The sequence below is a fragment of the Coffea arabica genome, chromosome 1e, assembly GCF_036785885.1.
Source record: "Coffea arabica cultivar ET-39 chromosome 1e, Coffea Arabica ET-39 HiFi, whole genome shotgun sequence".
In the NCBI taxonomy this organism is placed as follows: Eukaryota; Viridiplantae; Streptophyta; class Magnoliopsida; order Gentianales; family Rubiaceae; genus Coffea; species Coffea arabica.
This window is the reverse complement of record NC_092311.1, coordinates 125,571-145,666: the sequence shown is the minus strand read 5'-3', so window position 1 is coordinate 145,666 and position 20,096 is coordinate 125,571. Positions and strand designations below refer to the sequence as shown.

Here is a 20,096-nt window from a genome sequence, read left to right as displayed (position 1 = left end):
AAGGAAATTGGAGAATTCCTTTAAAAGAATTGTAGATTTTGTTCATGAAATAGGGGGAGGCTTTACTCTTTTTCTGAATTAGATCGGGCAATGTCCAGCTTCGATTCAATTTCAAAGATATTTTGTAAATTCTCTAAAACCTCCAAAACAAATAGAAGTTTTGAGACACCGCAACATGGGCATTTGTATTCCGTCGCTATTATCACCGTTACTGCTGCCGCTACTGATCACCAGAAAGCTCCCAAAACTCAATGCTGTTAGCGGCAGCGCCAACACCAGCAGTATCCCAAACAGTTTCTCCTCCGCCACCAGTAAATGGGCCGAACGACTTTTCGCCGACTTCTAATTTCTTCCTTCCACCATCGTCACTACCGACCATTCCGACGACAATTCCGCCATCGCCACTCTCACTCCTCCATTTATTACTCCTACACTGGCCCCAACCAAGCGCTCCGTAAAAATGCCAATTGATTTTTACAGGATTCTCGGTGATGAGGCTCGTTTCCTCGGCGATGGAATCAAAAGAGCTTACGAAGCTAAGGTTTCTAGACTGCCGCACTATGGGTACAGCTAATAAGCTTTAGTCAGCCGAAGAATGATCCTTCAAGTTGCTTGTCAAATCCTAGCAAATGCTAGCTCTCAAAGAGAGTATAATCAGGGGCTTGCAGATGATGAATTTGGTACTATTATCACTCAAGTACCTTGGGATAAAGTGAACTTTCCCTTCATTTACCAGACGAAATTTTTCACACAAAAGCTGTTAGACAAAATTGCCTTTCAAAAAAGTTATTTTTCGTCTCTCCTAACGGAATAAGATCACTGAGTGATCAAAACGGTACAGATTTACTAATTCAGTGACATTTTTTGCTAATAAAAAAGTTTAGTGACCAAAATCGGTACCTCGCAATAGTTTAATGATATTTCGCATAATTTGCTCAACTTTTTAGGATGGGTTAAACTTTTTCTTTTTATTTATTTCTTTTTCCTTTTCCTTTTCTTTTCTGTTCTCTTCTTTTCTCCCACCCAACTACTTATTTTCATCCTCATTCCCTTCCTACTGCTGGCTGTTGATCTCGGCACCTCCATCGACGACCATTTCTGATAATACTCTTTTTTTCTTTTTTTCTCTATCTTTTCCATGTCCTATTCTCCTTCCTTCCTTTCTCCCCCTACCCTCTCTCTTGTTACCTCTTTCCTTCACTTCCTCCCCCTGTGTGATTTGGTTGCAGAGGTGGTAAGAGCGAGAAGAAGAGAATGAGAGAGAAGAGGGAAAGACAATAAAGAATGAAAGGAAAAAAAAAGGAAGCTGGCATTGGCACCGATAAAGGTACTAACCAGTGATGGTCAGTAGCAGTGGGTAGAGATAGAGAGAGGAAGAAGAAGAAAGGAAAGAACATAAATTTTTTTATGTGTTTTTGAGTATTTTGAAGTGTATATTTTAAATATTTTGAGAACTTTTGAGGTTAGTATAATTAAGGTTGTTAAAAAACTTAGAAAAGAAAATTTTGGCAAAACAACCATTTGCAAACAGACCAATAATCACAATTAGTAACTTAAGGAAAATTTTAGACAACTAGTTAGATTTTAAGGGGAAAAGCGTATCAACTTGTCTGGTAAATTTTGCAACCCTAACCTTGTACTAAATAAAGGTAATGAGGGCGGAATGGAGGGCATGAAAGTGGAAAGACTAAAAAAAAGGGGTTTTGTTCCAATGAAGTATGTGACAAATTTCTTTTTTCTCTCACCCTTCTCTATGAAACTGGTTGGAGAGAATAAATGTGACAATTTATGAGGCCATTTTGGTAAAAGGGTACGAGTCTAACTAAGGAATGGGTTACATTCTTAATCACTATGAATAGGCTTTGTCACTTTTTGTAAGATGTCACGTATGTGAGATAAAAATATAATTAAAAGATGTGTAGAAGAAATGATCTAAATAAGGCCTTATTAGGGAGTGTCTCAAAATTTTTTTTAAGGAATGCTAATATCTTTAAAATTAATCTTATATACACTAACAGTTTATATACTATCACCATTAATTGCATGATACCTAATTTGAATTTGAACTTGAAATTCAAATTTTACAAATATGTTATATATCTAATCGTGATAGTGTATATATTATTAGTATACAAGATTAATTCATATCTCTGACCTTATTTATCTACTAAGGTTGGGGCTTGTTTGATAACTGTACTTAATGCTGAAAATTAATTCATTTACAACTTTATGAATTCAACATGTGATAAGTGTTTATTTTACATCTTTTTAATGTGTTTTATTACTTAGTTTTTAGTGTGTTTTAGTCATTATAGGAACTAAATAACTAGGTTTCAAGTTGAATTTTGCATTTTTATGGTTAAGTATGGAATGTTGCTTTTCAATGGACTAAAGTGTAGAAACTTCATATTTTTATCAGTTTTAATAATTTAATCATCAATTAAATTGAAGTGCGAAGGTACTTGCATGATTGTTGATGATTTCAAGTGGATTTCGTGTGACATGAAAGGATCAAAGAATAAAATGCAATCAAGAAACAAGGCAAAAAAGTATTGGTAGCAATGACACATTTCGAATTTTTGGCTATAACTTGAGTTACACAGTTTGGATTGAAATGATTCTTGAACAGTTTCAAAGCTAATAGAGGCATTAAAGTCTAATTCTCACATTTTCATAGCAAAATATCTAAATTATTGAAATGTTTTTCTACTGCAATGATCTTTTGACCAGTTATCAGTATTTTAACCATAATTTTGCACCTGACTAGTTATCATGTTTTGCACAAAAAGCTGATTCAAACATCTTTCAAAGTAGAATGCAATTTTTTCAAGGAAAAATAGAGCATCGATCCCGCCATGAATAGTAACCAATCCAAGGTTTCATTATGGGCCAGATTGCAATCAAAAAGTACGGCTCAACTTGTGTAATTTGCTCAATTATTTTACTTCTTTTGAGGGAGGAGTTGTAGAACTTATGGCTGAAGATTGGAAACTCTATAATTCTCTTTTGGATCATTTTCTCTCTATATAAATACAATTTGCTTTAAGAATCAAAGAGAGAAGAGGAGAGGGGAAGAATCAAAGAGAGAAGAGAAGAGGGGAAGAAACACCATTAAAAATATAGAACTGAACCAGCTTCCTAGTTCTTTAATTTAGGTTAGTGTAGAACAGTTTAGATTAGTTAGATTTATTATCTCTTATTTATAGCTAAACTTAGATGAAAATTGAGGAGCAAAGAGGGAGAGTTTGAACTCATGTAACAATTGTGATATTGCTACTACCACTTTTTTTCTTGTATTGGATTTCATATTTAGTTATAATATAAGTTTGAATTTTATGTTCATTATATGTTTATAAAGTTTTATGCGTAGAATTATGAATGAACTTTTTATATTTTATTTGTGATGTTTACTCTATTATTTGATATTATTATTTTAAGCAAGGTATCTAGCAGTTTTGCTTTTATAATTATGATTAACTGATCATTAATTGTAATAATCTCAAGGTGTTAAATTTGCAATGAAAATTAAAATTTAACATTTGTTTAAAGAAGTGCTAAATCTAGAGTATACACTCATGAGAGTAAATATGCACATATGTGGCTTTGGTAGCTTGTTGCATATAATTTTATAGAATTTAATAAACTTATAGTTAATTTTATAATCACGATAGTAGATATGGACTAGATATAGGCATGGTGGTATGGTTGGTACAATGGCGAGAACGGGTATTAGATATATTAGGAAATTATGTCATATATTAACTAAGATAATAATATTCAATTAATTCATAATTTTACTTGTAAGAGTAGTTAGGAATTCCATAATCATAAGACCTTTTTTATTGTCATTTTTACTTCATCTTATTTCATGTTTGCAGTTTAGATACACTTGCTTTAGCTTGTGGTTGTCTAAATAATGAAGAAATTAAAAATTCACTAATAATTGACAAATTTTTCTATGGGATCGACACATAATATCTCATATACTCAATAAATGATCTGTGTAGTTGTAAAAAAAATAGGGAATTAGGTTTTTAAAATTTGGTACAAAAGAAAAACCTTGTCAGAATGTTTGATAATAGGAACGTCTTACTACATGATATATTAATCACTGCTTAATTTGTGTATAAACTATTAAGCGAAAATTTTTCATTGAACTATGGCTCTTACATATATAGTACATTATGATACATGCTCTTGCACACAGTACACATTAGTTATCTTTTTGTCCACACCTATACACACATACACATGCAAATATACATTGTCACATATAAATATGCACACCTAATCACCACTTCTAAATTGTTTCATTATTCTCTATCACAAACACCCACACACACACACAAACTTTCAACCTTTTAACATATTTAGTACCCTTGATGATTTTTTCGAAATTACTACCAGAAAGAGTTACGTAATAATCACATGTTTGGCAACTATTGTATAAAAAAATGTCAAAAAATGTAAAATATGCTTTTGTTAAAATTAGTCCTTACACTTATTGTCCACACCTATAAGTACACATTAGTTCTCTTTTTGTCCACACCTATACACACACACACATGCAAATATACATTGTCACATATAAATATGCACACCTAATCACCACCTCTAAATTGTTTCATTATTCTCTATCACAAACACACACACACACACACAAACTTTCAACCTTTTAACACATTTAGTACCCTTGATGATTTTTTCGAAATTACTATCAGAAAGAGTTACGTAATAGTCACATGTTTGGCAACTATTGTATAAAAAAATGTCAAAAAATGTAAAATATGCTTTTGTTAAAACTAGTCCTTACACTCAGTGATAGAAAGATATTTTACTTAATAAAATTATTAGTCCTTAAATTTAATACTTAGTGTCAGAAGGATATTTACGTTTTTTTTGACACTTTTTTTTTATATAATAGTTGTTAGACATGTGACTGTCACGTGACTTTTTTCGATAGTAATTTAGGAAAAATCGATCAAATGTACTAAATATGTTCAAAAGTTGAAAGATAGGATACCAGATTTATTATTGTCCAAAATTTGGGGATTTAAATCGTACATATGTCAAAGCTTGAATACCAATACTGCAATTTTCTCTTTTATATATTTTAAAGGGAAAATGACCTGTTTCATCCCTTACATTTTGCAAAAATATTCTTTTCGTCTCTCACATTTAAAATGAAGCAAATTCGTCCCTGACATTTAGAAATTAAAGTTATTACATTCTTGAACCTAATTTTCAATCTGAATCCAATCATCCAATTGATAGATCATTCGGTCAACTTCATCATATTCACATGACATTTATTAAACAAAAAAAAAAATTCTAACATAAACGGCCATTCTTTATCTTGGAATAGTAGAGTTTTTTTGTTTTGGTAAATCTTTTCATGCACCGTTAGTATATCCGCTTGCGAATCTAGATGTATATCATAGATATAAAATTTGGTGTTTAAATTAAAATTAAAATGTTATGACGGTACATAAAACTGTCAGTGTATACAATGATAATATAGAAAAGATTAATCTTTCTTTTTTTATGTTATAATTTTTTTTTCTTTTTAGATTCATTAAATTTCACATGAATATCAAGTTGTTAACCAAATGATCTACCAATTATACCCCCAAAATTTGTAATCAAGTTGATTAGTGGTTTGATTTAGATTGAAATTTGGGTTCAGGGATGTAATAATTTCAGTTTTTAAATGTTAAGGATGAAATTACTTCATTTTAAAAGTGAGAGACGAAAAGAATATTTTTGTGAAATGTGAAGGATGAAACGATCATTTTCTCAGTATTTAAAAAAAAAAGAAACTTACCATTCGAACGGGCCTACGGGGGAGAGTTGTAGAATTTCGAGTCGCGTTCCGGCCTTAAGGAGAGTGCTAATGGGCTCGACTGGACTTGGATGGAATCCCTCGGCGACACGAGTCCATTGGCGATTAGGTCCGGTGCGGGATTTTAAAAATTAGAAGGCTGGGCGAGGAGGAGAGTAACGTAAAAATGATGACAGGACTTGGTCAAAGTACTAATTATGTACTTACTGTAGCAGTACTTCCTTACCCGACGACCTCTTCTCTCGTCATGCCCTAACTTGCAGAAGCGCAGAACCGCTTCCTGCTGTGCTACCCATCGTATTATTTCATCTTTTGTACCCTAAAAATCTTCTATACCCTTGCCTACCATTCCTTGCAATTACCAGATAACATTCCTCGGTTACGATTACCAGCAATTTCAGTTGACCGTCGGTAGCAATTTGATAATTCTTGTTGCTAATACTAGTATTTGGTACATAATTGCTAGTGCATAGTGGTGGTGTATCATATCACAGCGTTCACTACAGGCAGTGGGACGCCCTTCATTTTCTTTCTCACTCGCATTCCCCCCGCCCCCTCTCTCCAAAAAACCCCCGGGGCCAAAAACAGGCCATTTTTCTGCAAATTAAGGTAGTAATTTTGTTGCTGAGATAAAAGTAAAACAAAATTCAGGTGCCAAAGTGAGGTCAGGTTGATGGAAGGTAATTCAGGCGGCACCGGCGGCGGCGGTGGTAATGATGTTGAGCTTCTCTGCAAGACTTTACAGGTGGAGCACAAGCTGTTCTACTTTGATCTCAAGGAGAATCCACGGGGACGCTACCTCAAGATCTCTGAAAAGACGTCAGCCACTAGGTCCACTATTATCGTCCCCTTCGACGGCATCTCTTGGTTCCTCGATCTTTTTAATTACTACGTCAATTCTGACAAACAGGACGTCTTCAGCAAAGAGCTCCAGCTCGATTCCAAGGCAGATACACCGTTCTTTAATAACTCTTTCTCTTTTCTTTGTTATTTTATTTATTCTACTTTCTTGGTTAGAGAGAGTGTGTGTCTGTGTGCGCGCGCCAATCGCTAGCGCATCCATTTTATGTCTCATTTTCCCTATTTTATCTTTCCGGATTCTTTGCAATGTTTGTTTGTAGGTGTTTTACTTCGATGTTGGAGAAAACAGGAGGGGACGCTTTCTCAAGGTTACTTTCTTACTTCTGGACCTCCATTTTTGTTTCTTTTACATGTCATTTTCCTCTCCTCGCATCCTCTCTTCTTTTTTTCAAGGGGATAGCAATGAATTTAGAGGTGCGGCTGGTTTACCTGCCTTGTTTAGCCTGTCTCTACTACTTCCTTGAATTCTCTTTTTTGTTGCAAGCATGAGCTTTGGCAGTTACATTATTCTTTTGCCTTTGAACATGAATCTTTAGTATATCCGAATTAGAATTGGGATTGCTGATGCCTTTGTTTGCCTAGAAGTCACCTTTGATAATCATTATGTAGCTTTATATATTATAGCACCATGAGTGGTTCGAAAATCATTTCCCGTCCATAAAGAGCTGCTGCAAGTCTTTCCTGATAATTACTACTCTAACTAACTGCATGTATAGCAATTGCTGAGCAAGGATCTTCAGCAATTCAGCTTTGTTTTATATGTTTTCTTGGAGTAGGCAGATTCTTCTTACCTGCATAGCACCCTGGATGAACTTTTTATGTGGACTTAAGCTCTAAATGTACATCTCTTCTAAAAGGAATCACCCTTTTGTTAATCCTACTCTTATGTTACTTGTCCCAAAAATATAAAACCCAGCTAAAACAGCAAACTAGATGAAATTGTGATAGTGGAGATTGCTACGTTCTGGAATATTGCCAAATTCAGGTTTCTTCCCCTGTTTTGTTTGATAATTTTCAAGCAGCAAATGGTTTATTTTGCTCTCTAACTGTTTAACTGCAATAGATTCAATCCTCCAGCTTTTATTTTTTTCACTAAATTGGTACTTATACTTTTAGTCCTTCTACAGTTGTGCTGTCTGGAAAATTAACATCGCCACCATTGTCAAATGATTTCTCAATTCAAAGGGAGAAAAATGGACCTTCACAATTCATTTTTTCTCTCTGCTTTCTTGGGTCCTCTTAGACCCCTCCTCTGTGCCTTCTTCCCCAGTGGGCCCAAATGATTTCATGCTCCCATCAGCGACCACATAACCCCATTATTTACTCTTCTTCCATATTAAATACCAATCATATAGACATTGGTCGTAAATGTGCACAACTATTTCAGCATACATGGTGGAAGATTTAGAGATGTAAAGTTATCTAGAGCTCTGCTTCTCCTCGAAAATTCATCATATGGTGAGCCTTTCTTAATTACAAAAGCAAAAGCATATACATCATATTGCAGAACACTTTTTCCCTAATCTGGAAACCAAGGGTTGTTCTATTAAGTATTCACTCATGCACCTTGCAGGTGATAGGAAATGGGAGGCAAAGAGGTTTAAGATTGTGGCAATGATGGAGGGTGAAAGTTAGGAAGGAGAGCATTTAGTGTCTGATTAATGCATTTTGTGCGTTTTGAAAATGTGAGTTATGTGTTTGTGGAGTGAATGAGATGGAAAAGGGAGGTGATTGTGATTGTGATTGTGTTGAAAAGAATAACGGACATTGGAAATGTTTGAATTTGTGAATCTGGATTGCAATTTTGTAACAAAATGGGTTAACACAATGAGGGAAAAAGAATATCAAATTATGTTTTTGAACAGCACAACCTCATAATGACAAAGTAAGTGCTAAAACATAAGTATGAGGATCAATTTGTTGAAAAAAAATTGTGGGATTAACTGTCTTTTAGTAATTAATCCTGAGAAACCTCTTTGTTGTTGCCTGCATGTGCTTTGGGATCAGCTCTCTTGCAGTATTTTCTTTCAGTGTGTACTCCTCTCATATACCATTTCATAATTGAAGTGAGAGTTTATCTTTCTGATGTGGAGCAGAACTGTTCATTTAGGTGTTTTTGCTCAGAAGTGTGTAATGCATTCATGAAGAACAGTCATGACTGATTCTCATTTTAAATCAGTTCATCAGCATCGATAATCAAGTAATAAATTTTAAACTAATATCATCAAGATTCAACTTCCGAGGTACTTAAATGTCAGCCATGAACTAGATCATTTTTCCAATGCGTCCTAAAGAATTGATCCCATTTTTTTACTTTTATCTGCTGATGCTTGGATGTAATGCGAAAAAAAAATCTGTTTATTTTTAATTGAAAAGCTGAGTAATTGAGAAGTTGTTATAAAACTTCCATATTCTTTGACTAGTTTGGTAGGCAGTTGGAATCTAATGTATTATTAGGTTTTGATTATCGGGGGCCTTGGTTAAATCTAGAAGCCGCTCCAACACAGAAAATTTCTAGGCGCCTGCAAACTTATGGAGATTGATTGAGATAGGAAGATGACTACAATGGTGGTGGTCATAAGTTTACCGTATTAGTAAAATCCTCCAAGGTGTCTGTGGTTGGATAGTGACAAAAGCAGTTCAAAATTGTGAAATGAAGCTTTTAGTTCTTCCTACATGATAAATGAGCCAAGCTCAAAAAAATTTAATGCAATTCAAGAAACTTTTTACCTTTCAAGCTTTGCTGATGCTTGCAAAAGAAGCTGATGAGTTCCAAACTTTCTAAGTTCGACTTCAGTTTATCTCTTAAGAATTGACTTGAGATTGACTCGATGATGTAGGACAACATAGGGGTGATTTTGACTAAACTAGCGGAAGGAATTAAATGAGCCGAAGGTCTGAAACATGTTGAAAGGAGGACCGAAGCCCCAAACTGCTCTTGCTGTTCACTCGACAGAGCAACAAGTACAGCTGGGACTTCATAGGTTGAATATTGCGAAGCTGTCTATGTACAATGTAATTCTGAGCCAAATAGAATAGATTGCCATCCTTGGTTTCTCCTGAAGTCGCTCAATCGTTCATGCTACCACCACCTCATTCCTGTGTTCTGTTCCATCAATTTCATCCTCCTTTGCTGAAACAAGGCCTTTTGCTGGCGTGGTTTCCCTTCGCTAAAGGATCCTATTCTTTGTTGAAATTTTTGAAATCCACTTCAGTGTTACCCTTGCAGATTTGGGAAATTCCACAATCAATTCTGAAAGTTCAGGCTTTCATTATCGATTCAAAACCAGCAGCCAAAAGTTTAGAATTCTCAGCTCTACAGGAGGATCATTAACCAAATTTGCACAGTCTGCCCTTTCTGCTTGTTGAATGATTGGGAAAAGTGCTCTTGTTGTTATGTTAATGGCATCACAACCTAGTTTGGCACAATGGACTGCAAAACTGCCAGATTGATGACATTCCTGAACAACTTGGGTTGAGTGTAGTAGTGGAGTAAACCTTGGTACATAGCTTTTTAGTCAGTATATTCTGTCCTGTGAGGTCATAAAACTCTTCTGATAGATTTCGATGGGGACGAGAAGGCAGATACTCTCTGAGAGTAGTTTTTCTTAGTACATGTATGATTATATTGTCTGCTTTGCATTACATCTTGTTTGATGGCGAACCACCAGATCTTAGCCCTTCCAACCAGTTTTGTATTAGCAATTAGTTGTCATAATCTGTGAGATTATCGCATTTGAAGTAATATTCCAGAAAAGTGAGCCACTTAATAGAATGTTTTAGGATGACTTAATTCATCAAAAGATGAAAAAATCATGATGATTTGCTAGAAGAAAAATCAGGATATTCACAACCATATTTGTATAGGAAGAAGAAATATGGCGGATGAAGAGGAAGAAATTTTGGGCTGTCGGTACAAACTGATGTAGGACAAGATAGGGGTGAGAAGATATTCAGAAGATGTTGGGGCTATTTCAGGGCTGTTAACAGTACCCTTGGATAGTAATATGCATGTAATGTTGGGGGTCGGGACACTGGAAGTAAGGAATGTAAGGGAATCTCAAGGAAGAAAAACAAATCAGACTTCTAAGCAAACAACTGAATTCTTATTGACCTGTCTATGTGCAAACTTAGTAACAAGCGTATATAAGCTATAAGCTTCCCTACAAGATATAATGCTGTTATGAATAAATTTTTACCTCCTACTCTAAATACATGGCAAAGTACTTTTTGAATTGTGCTAACAATTAAAAAACCTAAATACCCTTTTAGACCTAAAATTCTAGAAGGTAATAATTTCAACTTCTCTCGCTTTGAGTATCCATTCACTTGAAATTGATCTGTGTCCATTTCCACTTTCTGTAAGCAGGCCCAGGCTTTTTCCAACCGTCCAATGGCCCCTATTTCTTGATCTCTTTGTTGACTGCATCACTTAAATCTCACATCAGACAAACCAAGTCAAGCGTGAACTGGATGTATGGTTTCTCTAAGATTGCAATTACTTTTTGAAAGGATGATGTCCATTGTATCATTTGTCAGTGATGTATGTGCAGAAGAGTAGAAGGGCTAGTGGTAGAACTATTAAGAGGATGCATGGTAATTGGGTATCGAAATAGAACATTACCGATGTCTTTCATTTGTTTGTGCCTGTAAGTGACATATGGCAATCAGTTGTCATTTGGTAGAGCTCAGGGATCCCCAGCTTTTAGTTGGGTCCCAAATTGTATTCACTTTTATGGCTAATTTTATGTGACAAAGAAAAGGAATGAATTTTTCAAAGTAAGAGACAAGGAAATCAACTTTCTTGTCCTTCTCCTCCTCAGTTTTCTCCCCGAAGTTGTGGGGATTTGGCGGTTGTGACAATGTTGTGTGTTGGGTTCGATTTTGAATGAATCAAAGGGGAAAATTATCAGGTTCATGAAGGGCTTAACACTATGAATACTCTGACATGTTTGAGATGAGTTTTCTGGTTGAAAATTTGATATTCATGAATTCTTATTAGTTTTAAGCAAATCTGAAGTTACAAGAAATTCAGGACATTAAGGCGCGCGTTATAATATGAATTTTCTTATTGATTTAATTAAGGGATTCAGTTAAGGTGCAGTTAAGGGGAATGTGGAAGAAGGAAGAAAGAAAAATTAACTTAACCCCTATTCTGAAGTCAATACAATGTCTGTTCCTAGTCATAGATAAAAGTGTACTGAACTCGGAGGAATTGACTTTTCTTGTCTTTTATCATACTCATGTAGGGTTTTGGCTCTTACATTTCTCTAACATATGGTTTTTATTCAAAATCCCATTCCCAACTATGAATCATATGGCCCCTAAGCTATCTATACAAACATATTTCGGTGTCAAGGGTATTGTACTGGTAGGGTAAATTTTGTGTAATGGTTTTGCTATATCAGGATGTTGAAGTCACTATGTATCCTTCTAATGACTCTTGACATGATGGAATTTAATCTAATAACTGTGATTGAGTTATTTGATAATGTATCAGTTACCAAGGATAGCCTAAGCTCCAATCTTTGGATTTTTAGCTGAATTTTTTTTTTATCTTAATATTCTATATTAGCAAGGACCCAGGTTTTTTTTTTTCTGCTCTGTTGGACACAAGTAACTTATTCTGTTAGCCCTGTCATCTCTCTTACTAAAGTATGATACTTTAGTTGTTACTTTTGTTAGTGCCTCAAATTACAATTTTTTTGTGTGCCTAGTTTTTGGACGAGAACTCTAGGTCATTCTTATGTAACATGTGTAGTTTTTGCTTTCCTTTCGGCTACATGGTTGTTATTGCTGCCTTCAGTAATTGTAATGGGTAATGTAATGTCTATGTTGTGTGCTTTTGGAATTTAGATCACACTTTTGTTCGTAAGTTGGCTGGTACTGTTGTGAATATGTTGTAACTAAAAGTACAAGTTATTTTTCTGGATGTAATGTTGCCCAAACTTTCTTGCTTTATGGGAGTATATCTGCAGGTTTCTGAAGCCTCTGTAAGCAGAAACCGTAGTACTATAATTGTTCCTGCTGGAAGTGCTCGAGATGAAGGCTGGGCGGCTTTTAGGAACATTTTAGCTGAGATAAATGAAGCATCAAGGCTTTTTATCCTGCCGAATCAGGTGGTTTTCACGCATGGGTGCTTTTCTTAGCAAGATGTTATTGCATTATTGGGTGTTGAGAAACTTACCTTATGTCTTTCGGTGGCACGTTTTAAAGCAGCAAAATTCTGAAGCCTCAGAACGTCTTGTTGGGCTGTCAGATGATGTTGGGGCTGGCTTTATATCTGGCCACAGTTCTCAACCTACGGCATCTGATTTGACTGTGGACCGCACCATAGATTTGCCACCACCTGATGAAATTGGTAATCCAGGTGTCTCAAAAGTGATCAGGGCTGATCAAAAGAGATTCTTTTTTGATCTTGGAAGCAACAACAGAGGCCATTTTTTAAGAATATCTGAGGTATTGCTTTTGAAGTTTCTCCGCTTGCCTGAAAAGTTTGTCTTACATTCAGGAGGTCTGATTTGTTTGTCTTGTGCCTTCCCATTACTGGTCTTTAAACCGCAGGTGGCGGGTTCTGATCGCTCCTCAATCATCCTCCCTCTGTCAGGATTGAAACAATTTTATGAAATGGTTGGTCACTTTGTGGAGATCACAAAGGATCGCATTGAAGGTATGGCTGGGGCAAACGTTCGGACAGTTGACCCACCTCAAAGATAATGAAGATTGCTTGAGGATTTCAGAATGAAGCTGGCGAGTCCCGATAAACTGGGGATTCTGTGTGATCTCATATTGTGGTTAGGTAGGGTTGCATTGTGATGTCTTTGTCGAATTCTTCTTTCATTTTATGTCATAAAATTTTTGAATAATTGGGTATCTATTGCAAATAGAGCTCATTTGCACTTGTAGTAAGGTTGATTTGGATGGGGAATAACAAAGAAAGAACCGTAAACTTGTTATTTACTACACACACATTTAGCCACTTTATAAGTCAAAGCGCTTCATTGTCCTCCTAGTTTGTTCGATCTCAAATTGACCCATCGGGTTGGAAGGATTTTAGATGTTAAAACAAGTGAATTTTATATCCCTTCTTCATGCGCGTATGACGCTGTTGTTTTCCGTGAAAGGATTTTAGATGTTAGAACCGTGGTATAGCTGAGTATTTCCCTGTCGTGAGAGTTTTACCTACTATATGTGGAAAAAAAAAAGTTTATATGTAGAAAAAACTTGGGGGCCGTGCGATAACTTTTTATGTTTAATCAAACACATTTACACCAATTTGTTGCGAAATGATACACCGATACAAACACACTTTTGTACCGCTTTTGACAACGAAGAAAACGTTCTATTATCAAGTAAAAAGGGGAACTAAGAAATATAGACGTTACCAAACGGCCCTTCATTTTCAAAACTGCCAGCTTATCAAACCATTTCTTCATATGACAAATGTGGTTCTAAAGAAAGAACGTCAGAGAAAATTACTTGCTACAAAGCATGACAAAGCTCTTGCATGGCTAAATGTGATTTATTGCTCAAAAGTGTAACAGCATGAATCCATATATTCCTTGTCTTTAAAATTCAAGCTATTAAATTCCTAAATTGAGGATAGTTTGATGAAACAACAATTTTGGATTCCAAGCAACATTTTCCGATGCCAAATACAGGAAGATTGGAAAGTATTTGGATTGTAAAAAATTACACTTTATTTATACCTTATTTATACATATTGATTTGCTTGCATCATCAACACATTTTCCAATCACCTTTTTATCTCACATACAACATATCAAAAAAGTGCTACAGTACTTTTTTCACAAAATTATCTCAAATAATTTACAATCCAGACACACTGCCTATGTCAATAGTTTTCAACAAGTGGTAGCAAAATTTACTTTGCATAAATGCAAAAAAGAAATAGATGGATACTTTTCTTTATTTTGCCTAGTTTCTTCTTGGGTGAAATTTTAATTTCCAGAAAGTTTTCTATCTTAAAAATCCAAAGTAACACATAAGTCAACATGTTGCTTGCTAAAATTAAAGGCCATAGATACCTTTTCTTCCATCAAATTTGAGGAGATTGTATTTTTCTAAGTAAGGTATATTTTAATGCAAAAATTTTCTGTTATCTCTCGCCAATTTAGTTAGATCGAGCACTCAATTTACAACAAGAAGAGCATCAGTTCCATATCTTGAAATTAATGACAATCTAAAAAGAAAAGAAAGTACAACATGTCTATCCAGAGACAAAAGTGTAACAATTTTATCCAGTTGTATACTAATATAGAATATGTATTACAAAAAAAAAAAATCCAAAACAGAAACATATATGTGTGTGTGTGTGGGCAGTCATTATTTACACAAAAATTATTTGTTTACATCACAACTACATTTTTAATATACCTTTTTATCTTTTCAACAACATTTTTATCTCATATACATCATATTAGAAAAAGTGTTATAGTAATTATTTCAAATAAACTCCTATCCAAACATATTAATAATGTGTCCAAACAAAATGAGACGTTTTAGTAGACTATTTGGGCATTTATATATGCTCCTCACATACCAATATGTGGATGGAAATTTTGAGTTACATGAAGTATGACTCAGAAAAGATAGTAAGAAGTTAAAGTATATAGACCAAACAGATATTTTTATTCTTGGATAATTGCATGCTTCTGTAGATTACATGGATAAAGAAAGACGGTTAGTGACAACAGAAAAGTTGGTGATGAAGTTATATGTAATTTAACTTAATACGATTATTTGTAACTTTAGGAGTAAAATAAAACACCGGATGTTAAGAAAATTGGACAAGACTAGGCAATACTATGTGACAACAAAGAATAAGTGCAAAAGAGCAAATTTTAGTATAGTTTTCGAACAGTTATATGATCTGAAGTGCGTACCTTCACAGATGATTAATTCATGCACCATATTATTGTGCAATGTTGCTTGGTAGTTGGAGCTGAAAGGGTGTGTAGAGGATTGGGAAGGTTAAAAAAAAGCATATAAATGTGCAATGTCACGTTTTAATCTTAGGAAAATAGCCTTATTATCCTAGTTTTAATTTGTGTGAAAATTTGTGAAGAAGAAAGCTAAGAGAAGAGACAAATGATAAGCAAATTGATTTATACCTTGTAAAATTTGATCTAGATGTAGAAGAATATTAAAAAAAATGTACTCCAAAAAGTTTGTAGATATTCTACTTGGAACAATTCTAGTTCCCAATGTTTCAACCAAAACAAATCTAGTTCCCAAAATTTGTGATTTTAGGCAGATTTAGGACAATTAACGGAAGTGGAACAATGATTAATGGTTAACATCAAATTGCCGTTAGTCAATAATTTTGACTTTGCACTTTTGGTCTCCAATATTTTGATTTTGAATCATTATATTTTCATAATTTTTAAATAGTGATATGAAGAGTTATTAGCCTAAATTAAAATGCAAATTAGAATGAAATGGGATTAAGTGGGTAATAAGAATTCTAATTAGAAAATATGTATGTATGTATGTATGTATATATAAAATGCCAAATTTAAGACTAACTATGCAAAAGAAAAGCAACATATGATATATTAATACAATGAATAAATGAAATAAAAATTAAAAAAATGAAGAGAAGAAGTTTAATTATAATTCTTATTATCCATTTAATACTATCACTATTTAAATATTAGGAAAATATAACAATTTGAAATCAAAATATTGGGGACCAAAAGTGCAAAATCAAAGTTGTTAACTAATGGCAATTTGATTATTGACCGTTAGTCATATTTTTGTTAGTTGTCCTAAATCTACCTAAAATGACAAACTTTGGGAACTAAATTTATTTTGATCGAAACATTGGCGACTAATTTATTACACAGTCTAAACATTAGAGACCATAACTACAATTCACAAAAATTCGAGGAAGAAGGCGAGCAATGTTACCGAAGTTGGTTATAGACCCAGTCCATTCGCGAAGGGTAGAGAAAAGAAGCAAAGGAGAGAGATTAATGATTTTGTGTGAAAGAGAGTAATTTTAGGGGTGAAAGAAAGAATGGGAATTTTACCCAAAAAAGGAAGAAAGAATGGAAAAAGTGAAAGGCAAGGCGTGACATTCGGAAACGATATGAGTCTGGACCAAGAGATTTATTTTTACGTAAAACTTCAACGGTTTTAACTCGTGCATTGGTTTCTATATAAGGCATTGTTTACTTGCAAATCAAAACATTCCAAGCTGCATCTGGAAGAAGAAATATCTCATTCTTCTTCCTAAGAGAAAAAAGAAAAAAAAAAAGAGGGTACAAGAGTGGGGAGAGCAGAGAGAAGCCATGGAAAGAGTGACCTTGGTGGCTTTGTTGCTCTGCCTCTCTGCTGGGGCCTTGTTGGTGCAAGCAGAAGATCCGTATCTTTTCTTTGATTGGAAGGTCACATACGGCACGATAGCTCCTCTGGGTGTCCCTCAACAGGGTATCCTTATCAATGGACAGTTCCCAGGGCCTAGGATAAATTGCACTTCCAACAACAACATTGTCGTCAATGTCTTCAATCAACTAGACGAGCCATTGCTTTTGACTTGGGCAGGAGTCCAGCAGAGGAAGAACTCTTGGCAGGATGGCACCTTGGGTACAATGTGCCCAATTCTGCCCGGACAGAACTACACCTATCATTTCCAAGTCAAGGATCAGATTGGAAGCTATTTCTACTACCCTACTGTAGGCTTACAAAAGGCGGCCGGTGGCATGGGTCCTCTGAACGTCCACAGTCGTGACCTCATCCCCGTTCCCTTTGACAGGCCTGCAGATGAGTACAACGTTCTAGTTGGCGACTGGTACACCAAAGGCCACAAGGCCTTGAAGAACATGTTGGACAGCGGTCGATCACTTGGCAGGCCCGACGGCATTCAAATCAATGGCAAATCTGCCAAGGTGGGTGACAATGTTGAGCCCCTTTTCACCATGGAGCCTGGAAAGACCTACAGATATCGGGTATGCAACGTAGGGTTGAAAACCTCCATCAACTTCAGGATCCAAGGCCACCCCTTGAAACTCGTAGAGATAGAGGGTTCTCACACCGTCCAGTATGATTTCGATTCCCTTGACGTTCACGTTGGCCAGTGCCTTTCTGTCTTGGTCACCGCCGACAAAGAGCCCAAGGACTACTATTTTGTAGCTTCCAGCAGGTTCATCAAGGTGCCACTCTCCTCGGTAGGCATCATCCGTTACACCAACGGGAAAGGCCCTGCCTCTCCTGAGCTCCCACCTTCCCCACCGGTAGGCTCAGCAGGCATTGCATGGTCCATGAATCAGTTCCGCTCATTCCGATGGAATCTCACTGCCAGTGCTGCTCGTCCCAATCCTCAAGGCTCCTACCATTATGGCCAAATCAACATCACTCGCACCATTAAGCTCGTCAACTCTGAGTCTCGTGTTGGGGGAAAGCTTCGTTATGCAATCAACGGTGTCTCCCACATAGACACCCCAACTCCATTGAAGCATGCAGAGTATTTTGGTGTCGCTGACAAGCTGTTCCAATATAACCTTGTCAAGGATGACGGATCGGCAGTCAACACCCCAGCGCCGACCATCGCCCCAAGTGTGGTGAACGCTACTTTCCGCAACTTCGTGGAGATCATCTTTGAGAACCACGAGAAGACCATCCAGACATACAATCTTGATGGCTACTCCTTCTTTGCAGTGGCAGTTGAACCGGGAACATGGACCCCGGAGAAGAGGAAAAACTACAACCTCCTTGATGCCATAAGCAGGCACAACGTTCAAGTTTACCCAGGGTCCTGGGCAGCCATCATGACAACTCTTGATAATGCTGGAATGTGGAACTTGAGGTCAGAAATGCAGCATAGAGCTTACCTAGGCCAGCAACTCTATTTCAGTGTCTTATCCCCTGCACGCTCCTTGAGAGATGAATACAACCTTCCTGACAACCAGCCGTTGTGCGGTGGAATTGTGGAGAAGTTGCCATTGCCCGCTCCATACACAGCTTAATCTCGTTATGAATAGAAATAGGCATTCATTGATTTGAATAGGGAGAGCGTTCAAGAGGACCACAGGATTTGTAATAGTGGGGTTGGAACAGGAGAGATCGGCAGTTAAATGCATGTATTAACATTGGCCTCGAATAAATTTTTCCCTTTTTCATTTGTGATCTGTTTCCTATGTTGCTTTTTTTCATCTTTTGCCTTCCATTTAGATCATTTTCACGGCAACTATTAACCAATGTGATCATATGCAGGCTCTTTTTCCCGAATTTATCTTCCATTTAGATACTTTTCACAACAAATGTTATCATAGAATATGTACACTTTTTTTTTTGCTACCATTTTATTTATACTAAAAAATTTGAAAGCCTTCAACTCCGTTTATTATCACAAGTCAAGATATACCATAAAACTATCAATCGTATTTATAGATTACCTACCAACGCAATTCTCACATTTGCAATACTACACTATGGAAAAGAGGACAGACCCAATTGCATTATTAGGAATCGGAGGTAACTAAAACACTTATGGATCATACATCTTATTCATTACATGGAATTATAGAACCAAGGTTTAGAAATTGTGCAAGTTATCCCCCCATAAAATTTCCTGCCACATCTTAGCTTAGCTTTGACGAACTTAAATGCTGAGCACACATTTGTTTTGCAGTGTGTGCTCACTAGGTAAGGAAGGAGGGTTTTGCTAGGTTATTGGAAAGAATTACTACACCTCGGCTCTGCTGGGCGTGTCCTGTGGTCAGCTGGATGCAACTAAGTTGATCGGTATGGTCATTGATAGCAACCTCTAATAAGATTAATATCGAATTCTCCATTATTAGGCTCCTTGTGGCTTTTACATGCCTTCGATAAATTTGGAAAAGTACAACACCAAAAGCTACCTACAAGGTACCCGGCCACAGCTCCATAGTTTCACACAAATTGGTCAATCCTACAAACTAATTCAAATTATCACAGTAGAACGGCACCAAGCATAACAACTGAACAACATACTGCAAACCAAGGCTGAACAATATCCAACAATCAGAATTTGAGCTCCAGGGTCGAAGTTATATGGTCAACTACATCAACCAACTACTAGTACTAGTGCAGCCAACTTGACCTCAGAGATTATACATAATAACATAAAACATAAAATAAATACATCACTCCATGGAACTATGAGAATCACATATAGACTACTATGTTTAAAACCCCTCATCATCTCTGCATTGTTCGTAGAAAAATCGTCATACTGCCTCTTTCTATGAAAAGGCCAAGTCAACCACCTGATCTCTTAGAGAAATCTTAGGAGTTGATGTACTAGGGTTCTCTACCCCTCGTTTGATATCTTGCTAAGAGGCTCTAGCCTCCCCTGTGTACCATGAAAAAAAGAAAAAAGGGCCAAGTG

General features: G+C 36.0%; 2 protein-coding genes and 1 long non-coding RNA gene across 4 annotated transcripts; all 3 read left to right on the top strand.

Moving 5' to 3' along the window:
* Positions 1 to 5,998: 5,998 nt before the first annotated feature.
* Positions 5,999 to 13,668, top strand: LOC113696950 (transcription factor Pur-alpha 1). 2 transcript variants are annotated; one of them, XM_027216332.2, is made up of 5 exons: positions 5,999 to 6,788; positions 6,964 to 7,011; positions 12,682 to 12,822; positions 12,920 to 13,162; positions 13,268 to 13,668. In XM_027216332.2, exons 1-5 carry the CDS (start codon positions 6,516 to 6,518, stop codon positions 13,418 to 13,420), a joined length of 858 nt encoding a protein of 285 aa, XP_027072133.2. In that variant the 5' UTR covers positions 5,999 to 6,515; the 3' UTR covers positions 13,421 to 13,668. The 2 variants fall into 2 exon arrangements, with proteins under 2 accessions (XP_027072133.2, XP_027072138.2); XM_027216337.2 differs by having other exon boundaries at positions 6,002 to 6,788; positions 12,923 to 13,162.
* Positions 7,018 to 10,599, top strand: LOC140007105 (uncharacterized). Its single transcript, XR_011814670.1, has 2 exons — positions 7,018 to 8,161; positions 8,277 to 10,599. It is a non-coding gene; the product is annotated as an uncharacterized lncRNA (long non-coding RNA).
* Positions 13,669 to 16,925: 3,257 nt separating the features above from the next.
* LOC140007091 (L-ascorbate oxidase homolog) lies at positions 16,926 to 18,846 on the top strand. Its single transcript, XM_072049804.1, has one exon. The coding sequence runs from the start codon at positions 17,020 to 17,022 to the stop codon at positions 18,691 to 18,693; it is 1,674 nt and encodes a 557-aa protein (XP_071905905.1). The 5' UTR covers positions 16,926 to 17,019; the 3' UTR covers positions 18,694 to 18,846.
* Positions 18,847 to 20,096: the final 1,250 nt, after the last annotated feature.

Coding starts and splice junctions, on each gene's coding strand:
- LOC113696950 (XM_027216332.2), top strand. CDS start 6,516: ATGGAAGGTAATTCAGGCGGCACCGGCGGCGGCGGTGGTAATGATGTT. Junction 6,789..6,963: donor AGCTCCAGCTCGATTCCAAG/GCAGATACACCG, acceptor GTTTGTTTGTAG/GTGTTTTACTTCGATGTTGG. Junction 12,823..12,919: donor TTTTTATCCTGCCGAATCAG/GTGGTTTTCACG, acceptor CACGTTTTAAAG/CAGCAAAATTCTGAAGCCTC.
- LOC140007091 (XM_072049804.1), top strand. CDS start 17,020: ATGGAAAGAGTGACCTTGGTGGCTTTGTTGCTCTGCCTCTCTGCTGGG.